The 23,735-nt window shown below is 40.3% G+C and overlaps 3 protein-coding genes across 8 annotated transcripts in view; 2 read left to right on the forward strand and 1 right to left on the reverse strand.

Moving 5' to 3' along the window:
- Positions 1–5,443, forward strand: part of ASMTL (acetylserotonin O-methyltransferase like) — a 30,636-nt gene extending 25,193 nt beyond the window's left edge. The window contains exons 11-13 of the mRNA XM_042459401.1: positions 134–277; positions 2,026–2,148; positions 5,044–5,443. Of these exons, the coding sequence (XP_042315335.1) occupies positions 134–277; positions 2,026–2,148; positions 5,044–5,261 (485 nt within the window). The 3' untranslated portion in view covers positions 5,262–5,443. The remainder of the gene's footprint in view (positions 1–133; positions 278–2,025; positions 2,149–5,043) is intronic.
- A 1,905-nt stretch (positions 5,444–7,348) lies between these two features.
- On the forward strand, positions 7,349–15,752 carry SLC25A6 (solute carrier family 25 member 6). The gene is made up of 4 exons (XM_042457952.1): positions 7,349–7,534; positions 10,100–10,586; positions 11,661–11,801; positions 14,423–15,752. Exons 1-4 carry the CDS (start codon positions 7,424–7,426, stop codon positions 14,578–14,580), a joined length of 897 nt encoding a protein of 298 aa, XP_042313886.1. The 5' UTR covers positions 7,349–7,423; the 3' UTR covers positions 14,581–15,752.
- LOC121925608 (granulocyte-macrophage colony-stimulating factor receptor subunit alpha-like) overlaps positions 11,710–23,735 on the reverse strand; it is a 31,875-nt gene continuing 19,849 nt past the window's right edge. For 3 of the 6 annotated variants that reach the window (XM_042457949.1, XM_042457950.1, XM_042457945.1), the window contains one exon: positions 22,919–23,709. In XM_042457949.1, coding sequence (XP_042313883.1) covers positions 23,643–23,709 — 67 coding nt within the window. In that variant the 3' untranslated portion in view covers positions 22,919–23,642. Of the gene's footprint in view, positions 11,825–21,628; positions 21,769–22,918; positions 23,710–23,735 lie in introns of those variants that run through there. The other 3 variants (XM_042457946.1, XM_042457948.1, XM_042457947.1) reach the window with 3 other exon arrangements.

A 23,735-nucleotide genomic window follows, 5' to 3' on the forward strand; every position in this document is an offset into this window, starting at 1 on the left:
CAAAAAATCAAACCTCTTGTAAAGTTTTACATAATTGATTTTAAGTAACCACTCTGTGCTAATACATCAGACTTAGGTTTTAACTGAATTAGGATTAACAGAACACCTCGTTTTAATATTTTGCCCCCTCTAGGTTGCACTGGAGCTTTAGCTTATGAGCTAGTCTGTATCTACCCAGCAATGCAAGTCACAGTGTTTGACCTTCCAGATGTCATCGCAAGTGTTTCCAGCTTTCAGCCTTCAGGGCAAAACACTAATCAAGTATCTTTCACATCAGGTAAACATGTAATCTATATAATAGCAGCAGGAACCTGCAATCCAAGGGCTGTATGTAGACCTTGGTGTAGTTTCACAGTTTGCTAGCTCTTGGTCTCATCCACTGCTAGAAAATTGGTCCTCATACTTTGGACCAAGATACTATGGGTCTTAAAAGGCAGAAGATTCCATTAGGGGGATTAGCTAATAACCCAGAGGACAGGATCAAAATTCAAGATGACCTGAATAGACTAGAAAGCTGGGCCAAATCTAACAAAATGAAATTCAACATGGAGAAATGTAAGGTACTGCACTTAGGGTGGAAAAATGAAATGAACAGATATAGGATGGGCGACACCTGGCTGAATGAAACTACATGTGAAAGGGATCTGGGAGTCCAAGTAGACCACAACTTGAACATGAGTCAACACTGTGATGCGGCAGCTAAAAAGGCCAATGCAATTTTAGGCTGCATCAATAAAAGTATTGTGTCTAGATCAAGGGAAGTAATAGTGCCACTATAGTCTGCTCTGGTCAGGCTCCACCTGGAATATTGTGTCCATTTCTGGACACCACAATTTAAAAAGGATGTGGAGAAACTGGAGCATGTCCAAAGGAGAACAGCTAAAATGGTGAAGGGTCTGGAAGCCATGCCCTATGAGGAACAACTTAGGGAGCTAGGGATGTTGAGCCTGGAAAAGAGAAGGTTAAGAGGTGATATGATAGCCCTGTTTAAATATTTCAAGGGATGTAATATTGAGGGAGCAAGCTTGTTTTCTGCTGCTCCAGAGACAAGGACCTGGAACAATGGATGCAAGCTGCAGCAAAAGAGATTCTACCTCAACATTAGGAGGAACTTCCTGACTGTAAGGGCTGTCCGACAGTGGATCACACTCCCCCGAAGTGTAGTGGAATCTCCCTCCTAGGAGGTCTTTAAACAGAGGCTGGATGGCTATCTGTTGAGGATGCTTTGATTTGGATTTCCTGCATGGCAGGGGGTTGGACAGGATGGCCCTTGCAGTCTCTTCCAACTCTAGGATTCTAGGATTAATATAGCATAGCTGCATTGAGGATATCCTCATTTACAAAGTTCGTTAAGATGAGCAATCATCTTTGCTTTCCTAAACACTCAGGTTCTTACATATATTTGAGAATATATGTATTGAATATTTGCTTAAGTATTGTGTTATGTGTGGTGATTACCCTGAAAAGTAGTTTATTTTCTGCATTTCATGTTCCACTAATATCAGTATGCACAATTTCCCACACCTGGAACTAGTTGTATATACACCTGTAACTGCAACAAATTCAGGATACTTCATGCATTGGATGGAGTGTATGGTAGTCACAGAAGTTTATACAATAAGAAATGCATTCGTTTTTCCAGCTGCCACAATATTAATTATTTTATTTGCTGCAGCAAATAGATCTTTCTCTGTGGAAACAATAACTTGCTGGATATTTGTTTTGATGCAAGTTGACTTCTTTTGTTTCTTTCTTTCTCTCTCTCACTGTTTGTGTGTATGTGTGTGTGTGTGTGCGCGCGCGCGTGCTGATCAAGGAATAGTATGGTTAAAGGTAGTGATGAGCTGCTTTATGTACTGGTGAAGTCCTTTACTTTCTTTCCCATACATCATTCCTGCTCTGGGCAATTAGGAAGTTTGACTGCCAGTTTGCATTTAAGATATTAATGTGGATATGAAGTTACTGAGATTAAACAAGTAATACAAATACATTTATTACAAGTAATACAAATACATTTTCAAATAGGTGACTTCTTTAAAGATAATCTTCCAGAAGCAGATCTTTATATTCTTTCAAGAATCCTACATGACTGTTCTGAAGAAAAGATTCATACACTTTTAAGTAAAGTATCTGCTATTTGCAAGCCTGGTAAGAGTTTTGTTTCTTGTTCCTCATTTTCTTAGTATCTACTGAACGAAATGAAATAGTACTTTTATTTGTAGAACTGAAAATTGTTGGTGACAATAGCAAGGACTGAATGGTTCTCAAAAACAACATTAACTTCAAAGTGTTCTAATCATTTAAAATACTTATAGACTGCCTTTCATCCTGACATAGTTGCAAGATGGTTTCTGTCTAAATAGATCACAAAACAGTAAAATGGCAGATAGCATTTCAGGGAAGTAAACAGTTCACAACAAATTAAAATTCCTAGATGAATAAGAGAGTTGAATAATACACAATGGGTCTTTTGAATCCCACTGCTTAGCATCCATAACTGACGTGGTGGCAACAAGAGTCTCACTCAGGACCAGGATCCTATGGTGATTCCTTCCTTATCCGATCAAACCACTGCCACCAATTGGTAACTACCCCACCACTATCTGAAGTGTTCTAAATAATAAAAGGTCCCCCCCCCCTTTGGTAGTATTTTACTTACGTTTGGTAGTGTGGATGATGTTATCTGTAAGCACACTTCAACAACTACTTGTTGAAACAAAGGAACTCTATTTACAAGCCAGGTTGAATACAGTGCCTTTCTTCTAGGATGTTATTCAAGCTTCATACGGTGTATAACTTGTTTCAGTAGTTGCAAAGCTTAATAGTTTCTTTAACTTGACTTTATAAACATTTCCTTATAGACTTAGGAGTGAAAGAGACCTCCCCTGACAAAGCTGGATTGATGCTGCAGCCCCACTCTGTCTTTTTGGTGGCCAAAAAAGGAGCGGCAAATAGCCGCTCTTTTTTGCGCTGGCAAAAAACTGGCTTTAATAAACTACCATTCCCAGGATTCCCTAGCACTGAGTTATGGCAGTTAATATGGGGAGACACAGAAGAGGACGAATAAGGCTTCTTCTTGTCTGGGGAGATGCAACAGAAGAGCCTCGGATGCAGACGATTTTCATTGGCTTCCACCCCTCCAAAAAATCACTCCCCAAATCTCCAAGCCAGAAGGATAACTGCTTTGCTGGAGGAACTTCCCCCAGCCTCTCTGGGGTCTTTCTTCCAGGGCAGCCAAGCAGAAGTGCTTTGGGGAAGCAGTTTTCTCTCTCCCTCAACCATCCTTCCCCATGAATAACAAAAGTAAGAGAGACTGGAAATTACAGGACTCAGAGCTTAGGCTCATAGGCACTTTAAGCGCCTCCTCATTGGCTCTTTTAAAAAACCCCGCGAAATTTAAAACAAATTAAAACAGCCAGGTAGTGGGAATGCAGGTACAGGATACATTAGTGCATGTTACTCCGAATTATTGTGACGTCTTGATGACGTCGCTTTGATTGACAGCCGAAAAAGGTGAATGTGAACGAAATAATGCTAAAACCGGTTTATATATACACCGATTCATTATTGAATAGGAACGAAAGCAGATCATTTAAAGCGAATCAGATGGTAAATGAGAACGAAGAAAAAAAAGCGATTTGGAATGCGGGATAACTCCTGTGTTATTTTGAATCGGTTTTACCAAAACCGGTGTATTTTAAATCGTTGTAAATCGTAAGTGAGGACAACCCCTCCATCGCTCCACAGCAGGAACCCAGCTTTCAGGCGCTCTGGCAGCATGCAGTGTATAAATGCCATGCCGTTGGAGTGCCCGGAAGCTGGCCCATATCTGGGCAGTTGGGTGACTTGAAACCAGCTTCTGGTCGTCTTGGGGCATGCATCATCTGTATGCCATGCCGCCAAACCGTCTGGAAGCCCCCTTTTTATGTTGGCCTGTTCTGGCTCCTAGTTCCCACAGAACCTTTATCTAGCCTATGTATCTTTTGACCCTTCTAGACATTTGTTACACCAACAACCACTCTAACTGAACTTCCTTAGTTTCCTAAAATTTTATTTCATCTGTTCTCCAGATGACTTTAATAATTTCCATTGCCTCCTAGTGATTTATATATCCCGCAGGATATTAACACATACTCTTTAACTCTGGACTCCCCATGTCCCTGACTTGACTAACCAATCCCCTTCTAACTGCACCTCCCTCAGCCTTGCTTGGCTGCTGACCTCTCAAGGTACACACTCCCTTCACACACAGCTCCGCTTCTCTATTTATACCCACTCCTGGGAGCAGCCCACACCTTTTCTAGGGGGTGTCATTGGGCCCCAGGTGGCCATAGTGGCGATCCTCTGAGAAGGATATTGGGTGGGTGGGGTGATTGGGTGGGCAGCTCCAGGAAAGGGTTAGGTTCCCCTTAGGACCCCTGTTTCCTGTAGACCTAGTGGTGCCCCTCCCCTTTCTGAAAACCCCAGTGACATCTCCCTGCCCCATTGTGTGTCCGTTGCAGGCATGGATGTAGTATGGGCTGCCCAGGGGGAGCACTGATAGGCACTTAGACTCTGCCAGGGCAGGACGCATCCCTGACACTCTCTTCTGGGAGGGAGGCAGCCAAACAGGGAGTTAGAGATGCCAACTTTCTCACAGCCGGGGGGAGGGCTTGGCTCTGGAGATCTCCACCTGCCTTACAAATGAGGCTGGCCCTGCCAGAATTCGGCAGAATTCTCCTGCCTTCCATCATAGGGTCTTTCCACTTGCCCTCCTTCCTCCCAGCTGTCAGGGAGGCCTGCTAATCCATGGCAAGCCAGGAGGCCCTGACTGAGATTCGCCCCTCTTCTGGGGTGTCATCTGGACAACTATTCCATGAACAGGACAGTGCTACTACATAATAAAGAATCCCAAATGTCTGGGTGAGAAAGCTGTGGAGAAAGAAGCAAGACTTCTGTCTCCAAGAAAACTTTTCCACTAAACAAATCACAAACTTTAAGCTAGAAATGTATTACTAAACACTTCTTGTGTTGTGTTTTTTTGTTTTGTTTTTGCAAATGCAGGAAGTGCTTTGTTAGTAGCAGAAATTGTGCTCAATGAGAAAGGAACAAGCCCTGCTAGAGGCGTCTTACAGTCCCTCAGCATGACAGAAGGAAAGCAGAGAAGTAGCTTGGAATACAAAGAGTTACTGGAGAAACACGGATTCACCAGTGTGCAGATTAAGATCACAGGAAACCTGTTAGATGCAATTTTGTGCATTAAGAAATCATCTGTCCACTAAACTAGTTCTCATTTGACTGTATTGAGTATTTTCATTTTAGTACTGCCCATCAGCCAGAATTCATATGGATGTTTCTGTTTCTGTTTTGGGTGTCTGTAATCATTAAATTTTAATGACTGTTTGCTTAGTTTGTGAGCTGTCTATAAAACAGTTTGATGATTAAAACAGTATTTTAAAAATGCCCAATGACTTCCTTTTCCTGTTTGGAAAATGTGTTGCCTGCCTCTTTCTGTAACTGAACATTTTAATTCTAAATATATTCTACGTATTTTCCTCTTTATGCATGTCCTTTGATGGCACCCTCTGAATTGCAAGAAAAGGAAACCAGATATAATAGCTACCATTTTAAAATATATTTAAAGCTTGGATTTTATTAGTATTGCTAAGTATGTGGTGGACTCATTCTCTCTCTCTCTCTTTTTCTCTTTCTCTGGGTATATGGATACATACACACAATGTATGTACACTAGAGACATATCCCCTTTCAGCAAGTCTCTCTCTCACAGTACATGCACAGGACTGCAGTGAATGTACACTAGATGCATATTTATCTGGCAAGTGTTATCTGACAATGTGGAAACTGCTGTTTCTGCTTTTAAAGCCCAAGTTATTTAGGAGGCAATTCTCTGTCCCACATACATGAGAAAACAAGTTCACTGAATGCTTCTGAGTAAACATATATAGGATTGTAGTGCTGAAAACACTTTGCTGAAAACACTTAGAGGTCATGGGGTGCAGATGAATTGCATTCTTCAGAAAACTACCATATACTCTCAGGTGTTTTTTTATGACCCACTATAAAGATAAATTGTGTTTACACTCTTTCAAACCACTCCAGCCTCTGGTTTGTTGCAGTTCTTGGTACAGAGAATGTGTTCTCAGTAAGAGAGAGAGAGAGAGAGAGAGAGATTTTTTTTTTATGGAGTCTGGAAACAAACTTGCAGTCTATGTGACTGACTCAAAGTCAGTTTAAGTATATTAACATTGCCACCAATTACTTTGAAAAGGAACAATGAAGGGGGCCCATTCTCACCAGAATCTCCAACACTAAATGGTCCAGATTGTTTTAAGAAATATTGTGGTTTCATTTAAGATTTTTCAGAAAAGAATGTAAGTGAAAGATTGCCCCTCATAATTTTTAGACAGTGCTTATTTGTACAGCAGTTATTTTTTTTCTGTAGTTGAAAAGCAACATGGCTGGAATATTTTACTCACTGGACTACATGCATGTATTAGACAACAGAAAGTGTATGCATAGAAATTGTTAAAAACAGTAACACAGAATGATTGTACCTAAAGATCTTCATAATTACAAAATAAAGTGGACAGTATTAACTACAATTGAGACACAGGAGACTTTTAGGTAATATGACGCTTTCTGTCTGATCTTTAGGTGACTGATTTCTGTCCATCTTCCTGTGAAAAAGCATTTATTCCTAGTGAGCTCTTGGAGGGAAGACTCAACAGCTCACAAAAATACAACCCCCAGAATTCCATAGCATCGTTAATAATCTATCACTTGGAGGTGGTATAGTGTTATATTGTGTGGAGATTTTTGTTACATAATAAAACAACCCAAAACTTGTGCTTTTGGGCTTCACCCACAGTGCAGAAATAATCCAGTTTGACACCACTTTAACTGCCATTTAGCTCAGTGCTATGGAATTCTGGGGATTGTAGTTTTGCGAGACATTTAGTCTTCCCTCCAAGAGCTCTGCTGCTGCAACAAACTGCAACTCCCAGAATCCCATAGCATTGAGCCGTGGCAGTTAGAGTGGTGTCAAACTGGATTATTTCTGCAGTGATCCGGTTTAACTCTTTGTGTCTTTGCTATGGAATTCTGGGGATTGGAGTTTGTTGCGCCCACAACAAACTGCAACTCCCAGAATCCCATAGCAAAGACACACAAAGAGTTAAACCGATGCCAAACCGGGTTATTTCTCCAGTGTGGATGCAGCCTCCTAGTGACCAACACACGCGCCGCTTCCCGGCCGGCGAATCCGTCCTAAACCCTCCTTTTCGGCGCCTCCTCCGCCAATGGCGCCTTGCGGGCGGAGCTTCCCAAGCCGGCCATTTAGCTCCTGAGCGGCGGGAGCCCTTCCTTTTTCTCCGTCGGCGTCTTCCTCGTCTCGGAGCCTCTCCCTCCCTTCACCCGCAGAGCCATGGCAGACGCGGCCCTTTCCTTCGCCAAGGACTTCTTAGCCGGCGGCGTGGCGGCGGCCATCAGCAAGACAGCCGTGGCGCCCATCGAGCGGGTCAAGCTGTTGCTTCAGGTCGGGGCCTGAGGGGGCCAAGGAGGGAATGTGGAGAGGATGGAGGGGAAAAGGAAGCCTGAGGGGAAACGGGGAGCGTGTGGTGTGTTAACAGTGTTGTTCATACTACGTTGTGTGAGGGGAGACTTGCTCGCTTCCTCTAGCCGCCTTTATTTCCCTCCCTCAGGCAGGTTTCCGTTGCGGAATAACCGTTGGGAGGCGTTTGGTCACGCGCGTGCTGTGAGAACGAAGGCGTTATACACGTTTTGTGTTTGTGCAGACGTTGGAACGTGGCTCGGTCTCCTTGTCCCTCCGCCCTTCTTCTTCCCGCTGTGTCTCCTTTGGGTCGATAGGCGGGCACTGAGAGAGGTCGAAGGGAGGAGGGAGAAGTAGTCCTACTCCTCTTCTGCATCGCCATCTTACTTCCGGCGGGGTCGCCTTTTGATTGACGCGACCGTAAGCGTATGGCTGAGATAGAAGCATCAGGAAAGCCCCGCCTCTTCCCATTCGGTGTGGTCTCGCGCGATTGGGCTGAGGCGTCGCCTCGTCGATTGCCAGTTCCGCGCCAACGATTTAACCGTCGCAGCGCGAGGTGTGCGCTTCCTCAAAAAAAGACTTCAGTTCCCAGGGTTCCTGGCTGCTGGCCAAACTAGCTGGGGCTTCTGGGAGTAGTAGTCCAAAAGACGTGGAGGATAAAGGTCTGAACGAGGCACACATCTGGATCGCTTTTGACTCTTTTGGACCGCTGCAGGATTTTTGTAAAAGTATAGACGTAACATTCCTAGTTTTCGCAAGTGGCCCAGATAAATCAGCCCCCCCCCCCCCCGAAATTTCCCTAGTTTTGAGATCTAAGGACCCAGATCAGTAGCAACAGGTTGAGGCTCCTTTGAAGTGCTTTTCGTTTTGGATTGCCCCACAGACGCTGACCATAGAACTGCCCTGGAGGAGCTATAAAGGCCTAGTAGAGTATTCTCTCTAGAATCCCTAGGTCTTTCGGTGCAACCTTTAGTTAAAGTTGATCATAGAGTTGCGCTGGAGGACCTAGAGATTCCAAGAGAGAATATATTAATCAAATCCGTGAATAATCAAATCCACAAATGTCAAAGCCACAAATATGGAGGGACGAGAGTACATCACACACACACACACACACACACACACATATATATATACATACGCACACACAATATTTATTTTAAAAAAATATTGTGTATAAAATTGCACCAGGCTATGCGTGTATGAAACGTAAATGGATTTGGTGCTTAGTCTTGGGCCTCATCTTAAAGGTATCTCATTTTGCTGTGGTTATTGTGTGCTTCCAACTCATTTCTTTGTTATAGGTGACACTATAGTGACCCTATCAGGGTTTTCTTGGCAAGTTAATTCAGAGGGGTTTGCCATTGCCATCTTCTGAGGCTGAGAGAGTGGGACTTAGAATCATAGAATGGTAGAGTTGGAAGAGACCACAAGGGCCATCCAGTCCAACCCCGTTCTGCCATGCAGGAACTCTCAGTCAAAGCATCCCCATTGACAGATGGCCATCCAGCCTCCGTTTGAAGATGTCCAAGGAAGGAGACTCCACTACACTCCGAGGAAGGAGTGTGCTCCACTGTCAAACAGTTCCTCCTAATGTTGAGGTGGAATCTCTTTTCCTGGAGCTTGCATCCATTGCTCCCGGTCCTAGTCTCTGGAGCAGCAGAAAACAAACTTGCTCCCTCATCAATATGACATCCTTTCAAGTATTTAAACAGGGCTATCATATCACCTCTTAACCTTCTCTTCTCCAGGCTAAATATCCCAGCTCCCTTGCGCAAGATCACCCAGTGGTGTTGCGCTACGACTCTGGCTATCGGGGTTCAGTTCCCAGCTCAGCCATGAAATTGGGTGACCTTGGGCAATTCACATCCTCTCAGCTTCAGGGGAAGGCAGTGGCAAACCTCTAAACAAACATTGCCAAGAAAACCCCATGATAGGTTCGGCTTAGGGTCACCATACGCCGGAAACGGCTTGTAAGGAAAACAACAACAAAATGAGATACCTTGAAGATGGGAGCCAAGTCTAAACACGAAATTCATTTATGTTTCATATACACATAGCCTGAAAGTGATTTTATACTCATTATTTTTAAAATAATTTTGTGCATGAAATGAAGTTGGTGTACATTAAACCAATAGAAATCAAAGGACTATGTGGATGATTTTTGATAAGGAATACTCAAAACTTGGTCTTGCGCTTGCAGAACAAAACAGAAATAAGAAAAACATGAAAGTCTGAAATTTTATTTCAGTGTTGAGAAAACAAGTAGATGTAGCTTTCATTTTCAAAGACTTTGCCCTCAAGTGTGGCTGTTGAGCTTCTCCCTGCCCTAATATCTTAGGCGGAGACTGTTTACAATTACATATGCATTTACATTCCTCTAGCAGCACATTCATGAATAAGCGTTGATTTCAGGTCTTTAAAATGTATATTTTGGACTAAAGCTGAAAGAATATGATCCAGGTATTGAAGTTAATGTCTCAGTAACTTTTTTTTTCTACCCATAACAATATTTTTGACCCATAACCTAATCCGTTTTTCCCCTTACAGGTACAACATGCAAGCAAGCAGATTACTGCTGACAAACAGTACAAAGGAATCATTGATTGTGTAGTCCGCATTCCTAAAGAGCAAGGAATGCTGTCCTTCTGGCGTGGGAATTTTGCCAACGTCATCAGATACTTCCCAACTCAGGCTCTCAACTTTGCCTTCAAGGATAAGTATAAGCAAGTTTTCTTAGGAGGAGTAGACAAGCACACACAGTTCTGGAGGTATTTTGCTGGTAACCTGGCCTCTGGTGGCGCAGCTGGAGCAACATCCCTCTGCTTCGTCTATCCTTTGGATTTTGCAAGAACCCGTCTGGCTGCTGATGTTGGAAAAGCTGGCACTGACAGAGAATTCAGGGGTCTGGGGGACTGCCTAGCCAAGATCTTCAAGTCTGATGGTGTGCGTGGCCTATACCAAGGCTTCAATGTCTCTGTCCAGGGTATAATCATTTATAGAGCTGCCTACTTTGGGATCTATGACACAGCAAAAGGTAAAAGAGACATTTAGGTTGATTTTTTTTTTGCCAAAACAAGATTATGCAGTTAAAACTGATATATTCCCATGATAGATTTCCTGTTCATGTAGGGCAGTGGTTCCCAACCTTTCTAATGCCGCGACCCTTTAATACAGTTCCTCATGTTGTGGTGAACCCCTACCATACAATTATTTTCATTGCTATGTGCAAATATGTGTTTTCCAATGGTCTTAGGTGACCCCTGTGAAAGGGTTATTTGACCCCCAAAGGGGTCCTGACCCACAGGTTGGGAACCACTGATGTAGGGGAAATATAAAGTACGTCATATATTGGTTTACAAGTACAGCACGTTGTCTGGGAAATGTTTTGAACTTTTGGTCCAAAACACATTGCAGAAATAATACGCTTTGGGACTGCTTTAACTGCCTTGGCTCAGTGCTAAGGAATCCCAGGAATTGCAGTTTATTGTGGCAGCAGAGCCCTTTGACAGAGAAAACTGAATGTCTCACAAAACTACAGTTTGCAGAATTTCTTAGGTCTCAGGCAAGGCAGTTAAAGCTGTCTCAAACTGGATTATTTTTGCAGTATGTTTTGGACCTTTGTTTTCTTTTTAACAAATGTTTATTTCAAAGAAATATAGAGAAAAGATGTTAATCTCACATGTTTGATATCAAAGAGGCTACAAAGAGTTCCCAGGTAGAATCAGCAATGTTTTCTTTTATAAATTCACTAATTGGGCAAAATAGGCAGTTGCTGAGTGAAGTTCTGTTTTGTTTGGTTTTTTCCTGCAGGCAGTTCTTAATACTTCGAACCTGCCAGTACATACTGGCTGTAACATTACTGATAAAACATGGTAGACTAGAGCTTCTTAGGTCTAGATTTTAAGTATAGGCACTGTCAGATATACTTTAATTGCTGAATTAGATAATGAAAATTAACAGTACACTTTTTTGAAGTAGTAATCTGTATTAACCAAGTAGTGTGTTAACTTGTAAACAAAACTGATATACTTTACTACAAGATAATCTGTTAACATAAATATTGCCATATTTTCATTAAAAGTACAAAACTACTTGTTTTTCATTACAGGTATGCTACCAGATCCTAGGAATACTCACATTGTGATCAGCTGGATGATTGCACAGACGGTAACTGCAGTAGCTGGTGTGGTCTCCTATCCCTTTGACACAGTGCGACGTCGAATGATGATGCAGTCTGGGCGTAAAGCGGGTAAGCAGCACTTACAATAAACCCTTGAAGGGTAGGAAAATAAATCTCTTAGTGATAGATAATTTTGGATTATGAATAATAATAATAATAATAATTATAAGCTTTATTTATATCGTCCCGCCTCTCCCGACAGATCGAAACGGGATTACAGTCAAATATGCAATCAACAATAATTCTAATAACAATTATTTAAAATCACAATATAAACCATAAGCTATCTAAAAACCGTAATACAATATAAAATCCTCATTGACAACCTGAGGTAGACTCCTGATCGGGAGGTGTAATTTTTCTGAAGTCAATAAAGATTGGGGGTGGGTGGTATGCTTGCCGGAAGAGGTAAGTTTTCAAAGCCTTTTTGAAGGCATCCAGGGTAGAAATAAGTCAGAGATCTTCCGGAAGATTATTCCAAAGTGTTGGGGGCCAGAATGCTCTTTGGTGAGTAGATGTTAACCTCACCTTGGGGTGCTCAAGTAAGTTCTTACCAGATGTTCGGAGAGTGTGGGGCGGATTATGTCGGGAGAGGCGTTCTCTCAAGTAACTCAGGCCCAAGCCATATAGGGCTTTAAAGGTAATAACCAACACTTTGTATTGGGCCCGGAAGCTAATTGACAGCCAGTGTAAAGGTTTTAGTACAGGCATTATGTGGTTTGACTTTGAGGTCCCAGTGACCACTCTGGCTACTGCATTTTGAACTAGTTGGAGCTTCCGAACTTGGTACAAAGGTAGCCCCACGTAGAGCGCGTTAACACAAATCTAAACGAGAGGTTACCAGTGTGTGTACTACAGTTTCAAGGTCCTTTCAGTCAAGACAGGGACACAGTTGGCGTATCAGCCTAAGCTGGTACCAAGCACTCCTGAAGGACCAGTTTCACCAATTAGTTTCATCTTTTGTAAAGTGAGCAATAATATTTATGTTTTAGTCCCATCAGCTTGATTGGATTGGGTGTTAGCAGCGTGGATAGGTGTTTGAAACTTTGCGTCTCTGTGGGATAATTTCTGCAGGCTTGTGAAGTAGCTGTATATATAATGTATATCCTTGAGAAAGATCCTGGTATTTATTTACAGTATAAGTTGTCCCCTAACAAAACTTGATGGTGAATTAAATAATAAAAATATTGAAAAATCATAGTAATGTGAACAACACAATAACACTTAAGGAAAATCAAACTCAGGGCCCAAACAGACAGGCCAAAATAAAGTTGCTTTGGGTCACTTTGGAAGTATGTTGTTTAAATGATGCATACCTCATAAGAGGCTGGAAGCTGTGTCAAAGCCATGCTCCAGTCCTAAGAACTGGAACACAGTTTTGACGCAGCTTCCGGCCTCTTAAGATGTGTGTGTTAGTTAAATAGCATACCTCCAAAGTGACCCAAAGCAGCTTTATTTTGGCCTGTCTGTTTGGGCCCTCAGAACCCAAAACAAGAGTATATAATAATTTAATAATAATAATTTGTTTTATTTATATACCGCTATTCCAAAGACCATAGCGGTGAACAGCAAGTAAGCTAATTAGCAAGTATAATAAAATGTAAGCACTGAAATGTATTTTAAAAGCTGCAGCAACTTTTTAAACTCCACTTGACATTGGAAGGGCATTTACAATGCGCCTGTGACATACACGGGCGCCTTTTGCACGATTTTCAGCTTACGCTGAAAGCCATGTGACAGGTTTGCAATGGCGCGCGCACTGCACATCATGCACAAGCACCATTATTTTCAATGGGGCTCAAGCATACGTGCTATTTGCCTTATGCGGAGGGGTCTCGAACAGATCCCCGCGTAAGGCAAGGGCACACTGTATTTAGGCTAGTGCTGCTACTGAAAAGACTTGAGGAGTGTATGCACTTAAATAGAAGCTTATAAACATGTTATTGTCAAGATGGAATTTTTGCTATCTTTGAATGGCAGCCTTACATATGATGCATTTCACATCTTAGTGATCTAGATTGGAATCATGGGTAATGGAGAATGAGAGCAAGATGGTCTCAGCCTAAGCTAGTAGAGGCTGTTCCAAGTCATAAGAGGCCACTTGTGGTTCTAGTGACAAAATAGGTATCAGTGGGTACTTCCAAACTACAAACATGAGCCTTGAACTTAAGGGAGAAGTTCAACACTCTTCCAGAATGGGCTGAATGCCACTACTCTGAAGAGATAAATAATTTGCAGTAGGTAGGTAGCCTGGTGCCCTCAAGATGTTTGGAACATAATTCCCATAATGTAGTGCTGATGACATTTATGGCCTAAAACATCTGGAAGGCACTAGATTATTCCATTCTTGATGGTTAGTTTTGTCTGGATTGATTCAGAATTTATTGGTCCTCATTTTTACAACTTTGGTCTAACACATCTGCTATCTCACCTGAGTTTGATGAAAAAAAGAAATAAGAGCATGCTGATGACAGCTCACTAATCACCCAGATGACCTTAACTGTGCTTAATTACTTAGGAACTTTGCGTCCTTGCCCACGATAAATGATGTGTACGTGCAGTATAGTTTTAGAGTAATCTTTAAATAAATTGTAGAATGTTAGCTGTTAAATCTTTTTCAAAAATTTAAACCAACGTCTGCTGTCCTTTGAATTAAATACTGCAAATGAATCCGCTTATTTAACCCACAGGTGACATCATGTATTCTGGAACAATTGACTGCTGGAAAAAGATCGCAAGAGATGAAGGTGGAAAAGCATTCTTCAAGGGTGCATGGTCTAACGTCCTTCGAGGCATGGGGGGTGCTTTTGTGCTTGTGTTATATGATGAATTCAAGAAAGTCATCTAAAAAAATACAATGCTAAAATTGTATGTTAACTTGACAGATCATGTAGAAAACTTACCATTATGGACCATTGACCTTCAAAACAATTCCTGTGCAGTCTTATTTATCGGGGCCAGATCATGTTTTAAATAGGACTAGAAACTGCCTTCAGTGAACTGATACACTTTGTGAAATCATTATTAAGGCATCAAAATAGACAGTTCAGTTACTAGATTTGTCTATTTTTGGTGTTTATTGCAGTGGTAACAGTTTGGGTCCAAGGTAGCTGATCTGCAGTTGTCTGGAGAGCAGCTGGAAGTTTTAAGTCCTATCTTAGAGGACCATAAAATCATGTTTTGAGAAGTATTTGTTTAACAAATCATGTTTTTCCATTTGTATTTAAGCACTATACTGTTTTGCACAGCTGAACATCTAGCATTTGTGTTCTTAAATTTGGGGCATTCTGTGAAACAATAAATATAACTGTGATGAATTCACTGTTAAACCTTTATGTTCATGGCTAGCCCTGCTATGTAGCATAATATGAGCGGCTTCAGGCAGCACTTTTGGGGGGACAGAGGGGAGAGGATGGTGCAGGAAAACTTGCACTGTTTCATCCTAGAGGCTGGGATGGGCACCCTTTGGGCTATTCTTCAGGCATTTTTAACAATTCTCCTGATCATGAAACATCTTAATTATACTTTGATTTCACCTTGATGAAAAGTAAGTAAAACCATTTGAATGGGACTCCAAGGATCCTGTTCTGAATATTGAGAAAATAGAACTTACAAAATACAAATAAAATAGCTTGGCAGTAATTGATTCTGTACTGGTACTGATTGGCTCTTTAGAGAAGTAGACAACAGTTCATTAAAACAACCGGGAGAGCAATTAGGAGATGTTGTATTTCAGTTTATCGATGAGTTGCAGTATTGAATAAATCTTATTTCTCTATTTTCAGTACAAGGAGTATATTTAACAGCCCAAAACAAACATTGGCTTTATTACACAAGTATTAAAAATGTGGCATATTGTATCAGTTAAGTTACAAAATGTGCATATGCTTAAAGTGGTGCAGCTAGCTAATTATACACACTTTCTGGTCTTACAGGGCCCTTTGGACAACCATTTGTATGACTTTTTTGTTTTTTAACTTAAGTTTTTAAAAAAATAAACAAATACTTTTCAAACAAAAATGGAACAGGTGTCATTTTGTTGAAATGGCTACTCACTCACTGTGTAAAAGATAATGTAGCTTTTACAGTCTAAAGTTATCCAAAGGGCTTTTCCCTATGTCTTTATGTGAACTTTGGAGTTGGCTGTTTACGCTAGCAAAAGTTTTACTTTAACTGTGAAACAACTCCCCTCTCCTTCTGTGCCATGATAACTGCTTGAAGTAAAGTTGAAATAGAGAATATCCCTGGTTGACTCTTGATTACAAAACAATTTTTAAAGGTAAAAGGATGCTGCAACAACTAGTGGCAACTCCCTACACTTCTACATAAGGTCCAACACCACTTGTACCACTCAGTTTTTGGGGTGAATACCCAAGTGTTAAAGTCACTCAGTGAACCTATTCATTACATGCATAAAGGTGTATCAGTACATCAGTTTCAAACGTAAGTTCCAAAAAGGCTCTTCTAGGAAAATGTATTCGGTAGGATTATTCTCTTATTTGTTCACCATGCTCCCCCCCCCCAAAAAAAAACCAAATGAGAGTTGGAGGGAAACCAGAAAAAGAACTTTAAATCTTAGTTTTAATCTGTGATGTAACAGCCCATCTGCAAAGTAGTGTTCCAAACAGTGTTTGAAAACTATCAGATACTAAGCTAAGTAACAAGAGCTTCTCTGAAATTAAAACCTTTAAAAAATAAACCTCCGAACAATGGAGGTAGTCTTATTTTTGTATTTTATTTATAGATACTTTATATATAGATATTTTATATCTGCATTAATTAAAAAAATATATACACATTCATTTGTGTGTACTCACACACATGTAAAAATTACAAATATGTGTCCATTACTCATACTGGGGACTAATACAGCTTTAAGACAAGGGAGCCATAATACAGCAAATTATTTGGTTTATGAGTAGCTATTAATAATGAGACTAGTCTTCATCCCATTCTTGTAGAAGCTAGGGAAATGATGACTCTCAAATGCACATAATGGTTCTCACCCCCCATGAAGCCTTTGCTTCTAACGAGTGTAAATTCAGATGCAGTTAAAACTGACCAAAAAGTAAGCTGAACGCTTTACCTGTGTGTGGAATCTAAAAAGCTACTAATGGAAAACGATGAATGCAAGGCACACCAGAAATTCATTATTCAGCAGATTTGGAAATTATAGCTTTTGTAATATATTGGGCTTTCTTCCATGAAGGAAGTATATGAATAAAAGGAGGCAGTGATCTGTTACCTGTATGATAGGAATGCACAGGTCATGCTCTGAACAGATTTTGGAGGGCAAGCAGAAACTAGGGTTTACATTTAGATAGTAAGGAAATGACTGTGTCAGGCAAAGGATTCTTCAAGCTTGCAGTGGCAATGATGATTACTGTAAAGCACTGCTGCATAGAAGACTGGGATTGAATGGTGGAGGTATTGTAATAAATAATCTTAATATATTTGGTAAATTATAGTAATATAATACAGTGGCCCCATGTTATATGTTGGGGTTTGGTTCCAAGATCTCCCGTGGATAACAAAATCCGTGGATGCTCAAATCCCATTAAATATAATGACAAAATGGTGTGTCCCTTATAAAAATTGGAAAATCAAGGTTTGATATTTGAAATTTGTACTTTTTTGGAACATTTTCAAACTGTGGATGCTTGAATCCGTGTATAAAAAAATCCGTGTATACGAAGGGCTAACTGTACTGCTTTTCTGATGAAAAATTATATTCCCCATAGTCATCTGTAGACTATCTCTCACCAGGGCCAAAAGAAAGCTGATGCTTTAGGAAACTGCACCGTGCAGAGGTACCTCCTGAGTACATGTTCCTCCCTCTCTCTTTCTGTGTCCCATCTTCATAAGCAGTGTTGCATCATTCACAAAATTCATTCTAAGAACATCCAGATTCGCTGATTTTAGAAATAAAATTTCATTCATTCATTCATTCATTCATTCATTCATGTCTCCTGCATATGCACTTGCCATAAGATTTTACTATTCTTGATTTAATGTCAGAGAGCTCAGACTCAAGCCTCCTTGCCTTGTTAAAGCTTTATTAGCTTCTCTGGACCCATATTGAGTCTGATGTGTTGAGAGGGGTAAGCAGGTGCAGGAGGATGTTTGGTGGGTTTCGAGGTCTTTAGGTTGCTTGGGACTGGGAAAGCATGCAGGCCTTTGGGGAGGGGCATGAGGTGTGAAGAATTTATAAAAGTGAAAACAAAGTGGTAGCCTCAGATCTGCAATTAACTTGCTGCTTAGCTGGACTTAGGAGTTGTGTACAATGGCAGGAAAGGCCGGGTTGGGGTTGGAGTTGGAAAATTCTGTCTATGTGACACATGTCCCGTCTTCACCCTGAGGGCAGCGTGATGCTGTATGCCGCACCACATGACCATATAACACCTATTTTGGAAGATCTACACTGGCTCCCAATCAGCTTCTGGGCACAGTACAAGGTGTTGGTTATCACCTTTAAAGCCCTATATGGCTTGGGCCCGGGTTACTTACGGGAACGCATCTCCCTATACAATCCGCCCCGCACTCTTAGAACAAGTGGGAAGAATCTGCTGGAGGTACCAGCATTCAAACATGTCTCTACTTCCCAAAAAGCATTCAGCATAGCTGCTCCTAGACTGGAACGGACTCCCAGAGGAGATTCGCCTTATTACATCCTTGGAAATTTTCAAGAAGGCGGTAACGACAAAGCTATTTTGCAGTGCATATCCTCCTGACCTTCTATGAAGACTATTGGTATGGAACGAGAGCACCTGACCCTGTGATTGATTGATGTTTCATATTTTTAGCTGTGGTTTTAATTATGTGGTAACTAATGTTGTAAAATATTGTAATTGTTTTTAACTCTGTTGTGATCCCGCCTCAATCCATCGGGAGAGGCAGGAAGATATAAATAATAATAATAATAATAATTATTATTATTATTATTATTATTATTATTATTATTATTATTATTATGCGTGGTGTCATGATGCTCCTCTGGCGGCACCGAAGGAGTGCTGTAAAGCCACGGTTATAGCACCCTCTGCAGGGCACAAAAGGAGCCACTTTTTGCTGTTCTTTTCTGCACCCTGCAAAGGTCAGATTGGGGCTGCAGCATGCGGTTTCTGCGGCCCTGATCTGGCTGTAAAAGGGACAGATGGAGGCCGCCCCTTAGGGGCTGTCTGCACAGCCTCCAAATCTTCAATACAGCCTTTCTACAATCATCCATGCAGTTCTATCCTTTGAGTTAAGTAAAGACAGGACATCTCATTATGAGTTGTCTACTATAAATACACACACAAAACAATATTTCACTTAGAGACAGCACCTGCAAAAAGATATGGAGGATAAAGAAAGGCAAAACAATTGTTCATAGATAGCTGTCCAGGGGAGTTGTTGGATATTCACAACACATATGTGTGCATGCACATGTGTTGTCACACACCAATCAACACCTAGATAAGCCTGAACCTGTAATAAGGGACTTAAAATCAGGAATGAGTTTTGATGGACTGATTGGATGGGATTTCTTAATTAGCACAGATGCTGATTTTAATGCCTCCTTCCTTTGCCGAATTCCATCCCATGCTTCATAAAAACTCTTTTCACAACTCTTTTCCACAATTTTTTGTCCCATAAAGAGAGATGGTGAGAAATATTAAATAAATCATTGAGAATAATCCTTTAGATGTTTATTTGTAGTTTATAAGAAGTTTGAAGGAGAGGTTTTGATCACCAGACTGGTAACTGAAGACAAAAGCTGATGGGCCTGCATCCAACTAAATTGGCTATATATATTTTCTTTCAGGAGTACTCAGTTTGAATTGTTGATTCATTTTGCATGTGAAGCAAATCCGTTAACCCACAGCAATCTATTCCCTCCCCCCCCCCCTTTTTTTTTTTTTTTTGAACTTTTGGTGCATATCTGCTTGATAGAAAATGGGATTGTCCAAGATCAGGATTGATAGGGAGAATTGTTATCTGAGCCTAACGTCCTTGTTTGCAAAACAAACAGGAGGTCCAACCACTAATGATCATGGCAAGTACCAATTACAATTACCAGACACATGTGATAATGGGAGTTCTCACTTTGTCTGAACCTTCTCCCAGGTAATAAAGATGTTATATGAGGTTCTCAGTTATATTTTAATGAGGCTCAGCATCACAGAGGTGTTGAGATAGCAATAGCCCAATAAGATGACCAGTTGGGCAGAGCCACAACTCTTCAAGATCTTTCTCAGAAGAGGTTATAAAAGCCTGAGAAAAGACCATGAGTAGCTTGAACATACAGTACTGTTTAATAAAGGGAGCTTGGAGAATGGATACTCCTGTCCTCCTTAGTAGCTAGTCAAGACTGGACAAAGGGTCTAGACTCCAAGCTTTCCATTGAACATCAAGGACTACAAATCCCGATCTATGAGCAGGAGAATATATTAGCTAGTCACATCAGGGCTTTTGGTTACTTTTCCTGATGCAGCTGAAATGATCCAATTTGTCTGTAATTTGTATCTACTAACCTTGTGTCTGAAGGAAAGATGTTTTTCATGTAAGAGATAATGTTGCTATGGAGATTCCTTTTTTTGTTGTTAACCATCCTAGAGTCAATCTTGACCCACGGCGACCCTGTGGATGTGCCATTTCCAAGACTCCCTGTTTTCCACTGCTCTGCATGCAGCCTTCCTCTCTTTCTACTTCCCTCTACCTTTCCTAGCATTATTGTTTTTTCCAGTGAATCATGCCTTCTCATGATGTGCTGAAGTATGACTATCTCAATTTTGTCATTTTGGCTTCCAGGGAGATTTCTGGCTTGATCTGCTCTAGGATCCATTTGTTTTCCTTTTTGGCTGTCCACAAAATCCTCAGCACTCTTCTAGAGCACTGCATTTTATTTTATTTTTTCTTAACTGTCCAGCTCTCACATCCATACATGGTAATAGGGAATACAATGGCTTGTATGATTCTGATTTGTGCTCAGTTGTATTTCTTTGCATTTAGAATCTTTTGTAGTTCTTTCATAGCCACCCTCCCATTATTAATCTTCTTCTGAGTTCCTGGTTGCAGTCCCTGTTCCTATCAATGTTTGATCCCAAGTATGATAATATCTATTTCCCCATTGTTTAGATTGAATTTGTGTAGTTTCTCCATTATCATTATTTTTGTTTCCTTTATGTTCAACAATAACCCCACTTTTGCACTTTCTTCTTTGACCTTCCTTAGTAGTTGTTTCAGGTCTGGGAGCTTTTCTGCTAGTATTATGGTGTTGTCTGCATCTTTTACATTGTTGATATTCCTTTATCCTGTTTTCACTCCTCCTTCTTCTATGTCCAATCCTGCTTTTCTTACAATATGTTCTGTGTATAAGTTGAACAAGTAGGATGAAAGGATGAAGCCTTGTCTGACCCCTTTGCCAATTGGGAACCATTCTGTTTCTCTGTGTTCTGTTCTGGCAGTAGCCTCTTGTCCTGAGTACAGATTCCTCATCAGGACTATCAGATGTGTTGGAACTCCCATGTCTTTAAGGACATTCCATAGCTTTTCATGATCTTTCAGTCAAAGGCTGTCAAGACAGATCTCTTCCAACAGGTCTTCCCGGAGTAATTAAATTGGTCACCCACCGATATGGATCATCATATTAATTACCCATAAATGCCCGTCTTTTTGTCTCTTGTTATTTTAATGTTTTAAATGGTATTAATTATTAGTTTTTTGTGGGTTTTTTGGGCTATGTGGCCATGTTCTAGAAGAGTTTCTTCCTGACGTTTCGCCAGCATCTGTGGCTGGCATCTTCAGGGAAAGATGCCAGCCACAGATGCTGGCAAAATGTCAGGAAGAAACTCTTCTAGAACATGGCCATTTAGCCTGAAAAACCAAAAAAACAAAACAAAAAAACACTATGGATGCCGGCCATGAAAGCCTTTGACTTCACATTGGTATTAATTATTGTTATGTAGGGATTATTATGTTGTGTCTAAGGGAGAGGAGGAGAATGGGATTACTTTTGTTTTGCATGAATTTATTGATGTTGTAAAATGTCTCAGTCCTGTTGGAGAGATGGGATACAAATTAAAAAAAATATTATTATTATTATTATTATCTATAAAGCACATGCTTATTTTCTTTATAATAATAATATAATAAAATTTTATTTATATACCGCCCTTCTAAAAATCAGGGCGGTGAACAGCAAGAAATAACAATACAATTACACAAAACAGATAAAATACATTAAAAACAGTTCAATAAAAATAATAAAAATAACATGTCGGCTTCCATTAGCCATCGTATATTTGCAATGTGGTCCCTAGTGCCTTTTCCTTTCCTGAACTGCACTTGGACCTCTGGGATTTCTCTCTGCTTGTATGATTGGAATCTGCAGAAATAATCCTGTTAAGACTGCTTTAACTGCCCTGGCTCATTGGTAGGGAATCCTGGGGATTGTACTTTGTTGTGGCACCAGAGCTCTCTGACAGGGAAGGCTAAACATCTCACAAAACTACAGTTTCCAGAATTCTCTAGCATTGAGTCAGGACAGTTAAAGTGGTCCTAAACTGGATTACTTCTGCAATGTGTTTTGCATCTATAATTAAACAAATCCTATGTAGAGAATTTTAAACATAATTTTGCTTGCTTGGGAGATTAATACTATGGTCCTATAGTTGGTGCAGTCTTTTGTGTCTCCTTTTTTGTGTGGATGGGGATGTATATTGATAGTTTCCAAACTTTTGGCCATGGTTTTGTTTTCCATATCTGTTGACATATGTTGGTTAGCACTAGAGTTGACTCTATCAATGTGGAATGCAACAGTTCAATTGGAATATCATCTGTTCTGATGATTGCTTTTTCTTTTCTTTTCTTTTATCTATTCTTCTTTCTTTCTTTCTTTCTTTCTGTCTTTCTTTTTGGCCATTTCTCTTATTGCAGCTTTCACCTTGCTTTTTAGAATTTGGGTTTCACGTTCATATGGCTTTTTGTTCCATGCATCCTTCATTTTGTCATATCTTTTGTATAACTCTTCTGTGTATTGCTCCATTGTCTTTTTATTCCTTCCTGGTCTTGAATTATGTTATTTTTACTGTGACAGAGTGTATCGGTCCTGGGTTTGAACTTTCCTTTGATTTTCCAGATTTTGTGGAATAGGGTTGTTGTTTTTAATGATCAATGGGAAAAATTAAACATACTTTCAGATACCGTTTCAGAATTTAAAATAGTTTTATTTCCAAACTTTTTTCTGTTTGAATTTCTCCCTAATAAAATATCTAAACAGCTCAGATAGTTACAACAGCTTATCTTAAAAATGAAGAGTAATAAAGGCAAATAGAAAAAAATGAAAGCGGTTTTTCCTTTTATGAGAAAAAAGAAACTTTTATGCATCCCTAGTCCTGCATACTACAACACGTGATACAATAACTTGTACTAATTGTGTCACTCTCTGTTTAAAGAGAGCTTTATTCTGCTGTAGCACCATTTCAGAAGGCTGTCATTAGAGCACCATCACATACTATCATATAGAGAAAGAGCTGCTGTGTAGGGTTGTTTTTTTGTTTTTTGTTTTTGTATTTTATTTTTAAATCTTCTAATGGGTTATAAAGATAAAAACAAACTCACCAGATCTACTGAATGTGCACTGAGCTTTAAAAGGCTCTTTTGTCCATTAAGCTACTACCCATGCCAAACCACGCAAAAAGAAGAAAAAGTAATCCTAAGGGCAATGTTGTGGACAGAATATAGTGGATATATAAAAGATGGAATGTTACCAGGTGGTCAATTATCCTTGTAGCTTATCATGGAAGAATACTAATTAATCATTTTAGTAGCTGTCTGTGTGAACACTACCAAAGCAACAGTATTTCAATAATTTATGAGGTTTAGTTGCTTGATAGTTAAGGAAAATGACTCATACTTCTTTGCTAACAGTCATTTCTTCAACCATTGTGATTTTTTCAACTTCTGCTGCTGTTGGTAATGGGTCATCACATGCTTTCTACAAAAAGAAGAGAAAAAGCTTCT

Source organism: Sceloporus undulatus, chromosome 3, assembly GCF_019175285.1.
Source record: "Sceloporus undulatus isolate JIND9_A2432 ecotype Alabama chromosome 3, SceUnd_v1.1, whole genome shotgun sequence".
Lineage (NCBI taxonomy): Eukaryota > Metazoa > Chordata > Lepidosauria > Squamata > Phrynosomatidae > Sceloporus > Sceloporus undulatus.

Coding starts and splice junctions, on each gene's coding strand:
- SLC25A6 (XM_042457952.1), top strand. CDS start 7,424: ATGGCAGACGCGGCCCTTTCCTTCGCCAAGGACTTCTTAGCCGGCGGC. Junction 7,535..10,099: donor GGGTCAAGCTGTTGCTTCAG/GTCGGGGCCTGA, acceptor TTCCCCTTACAG/GTACAACATGCAAGCAAGCA. Junction 10,587..11,660: donor GATCTATGACACAGCAAAAG/GTAAAAGAGACA, acceptor TTTTCATTACAG/GTATGCTACCAGATCCTAGG.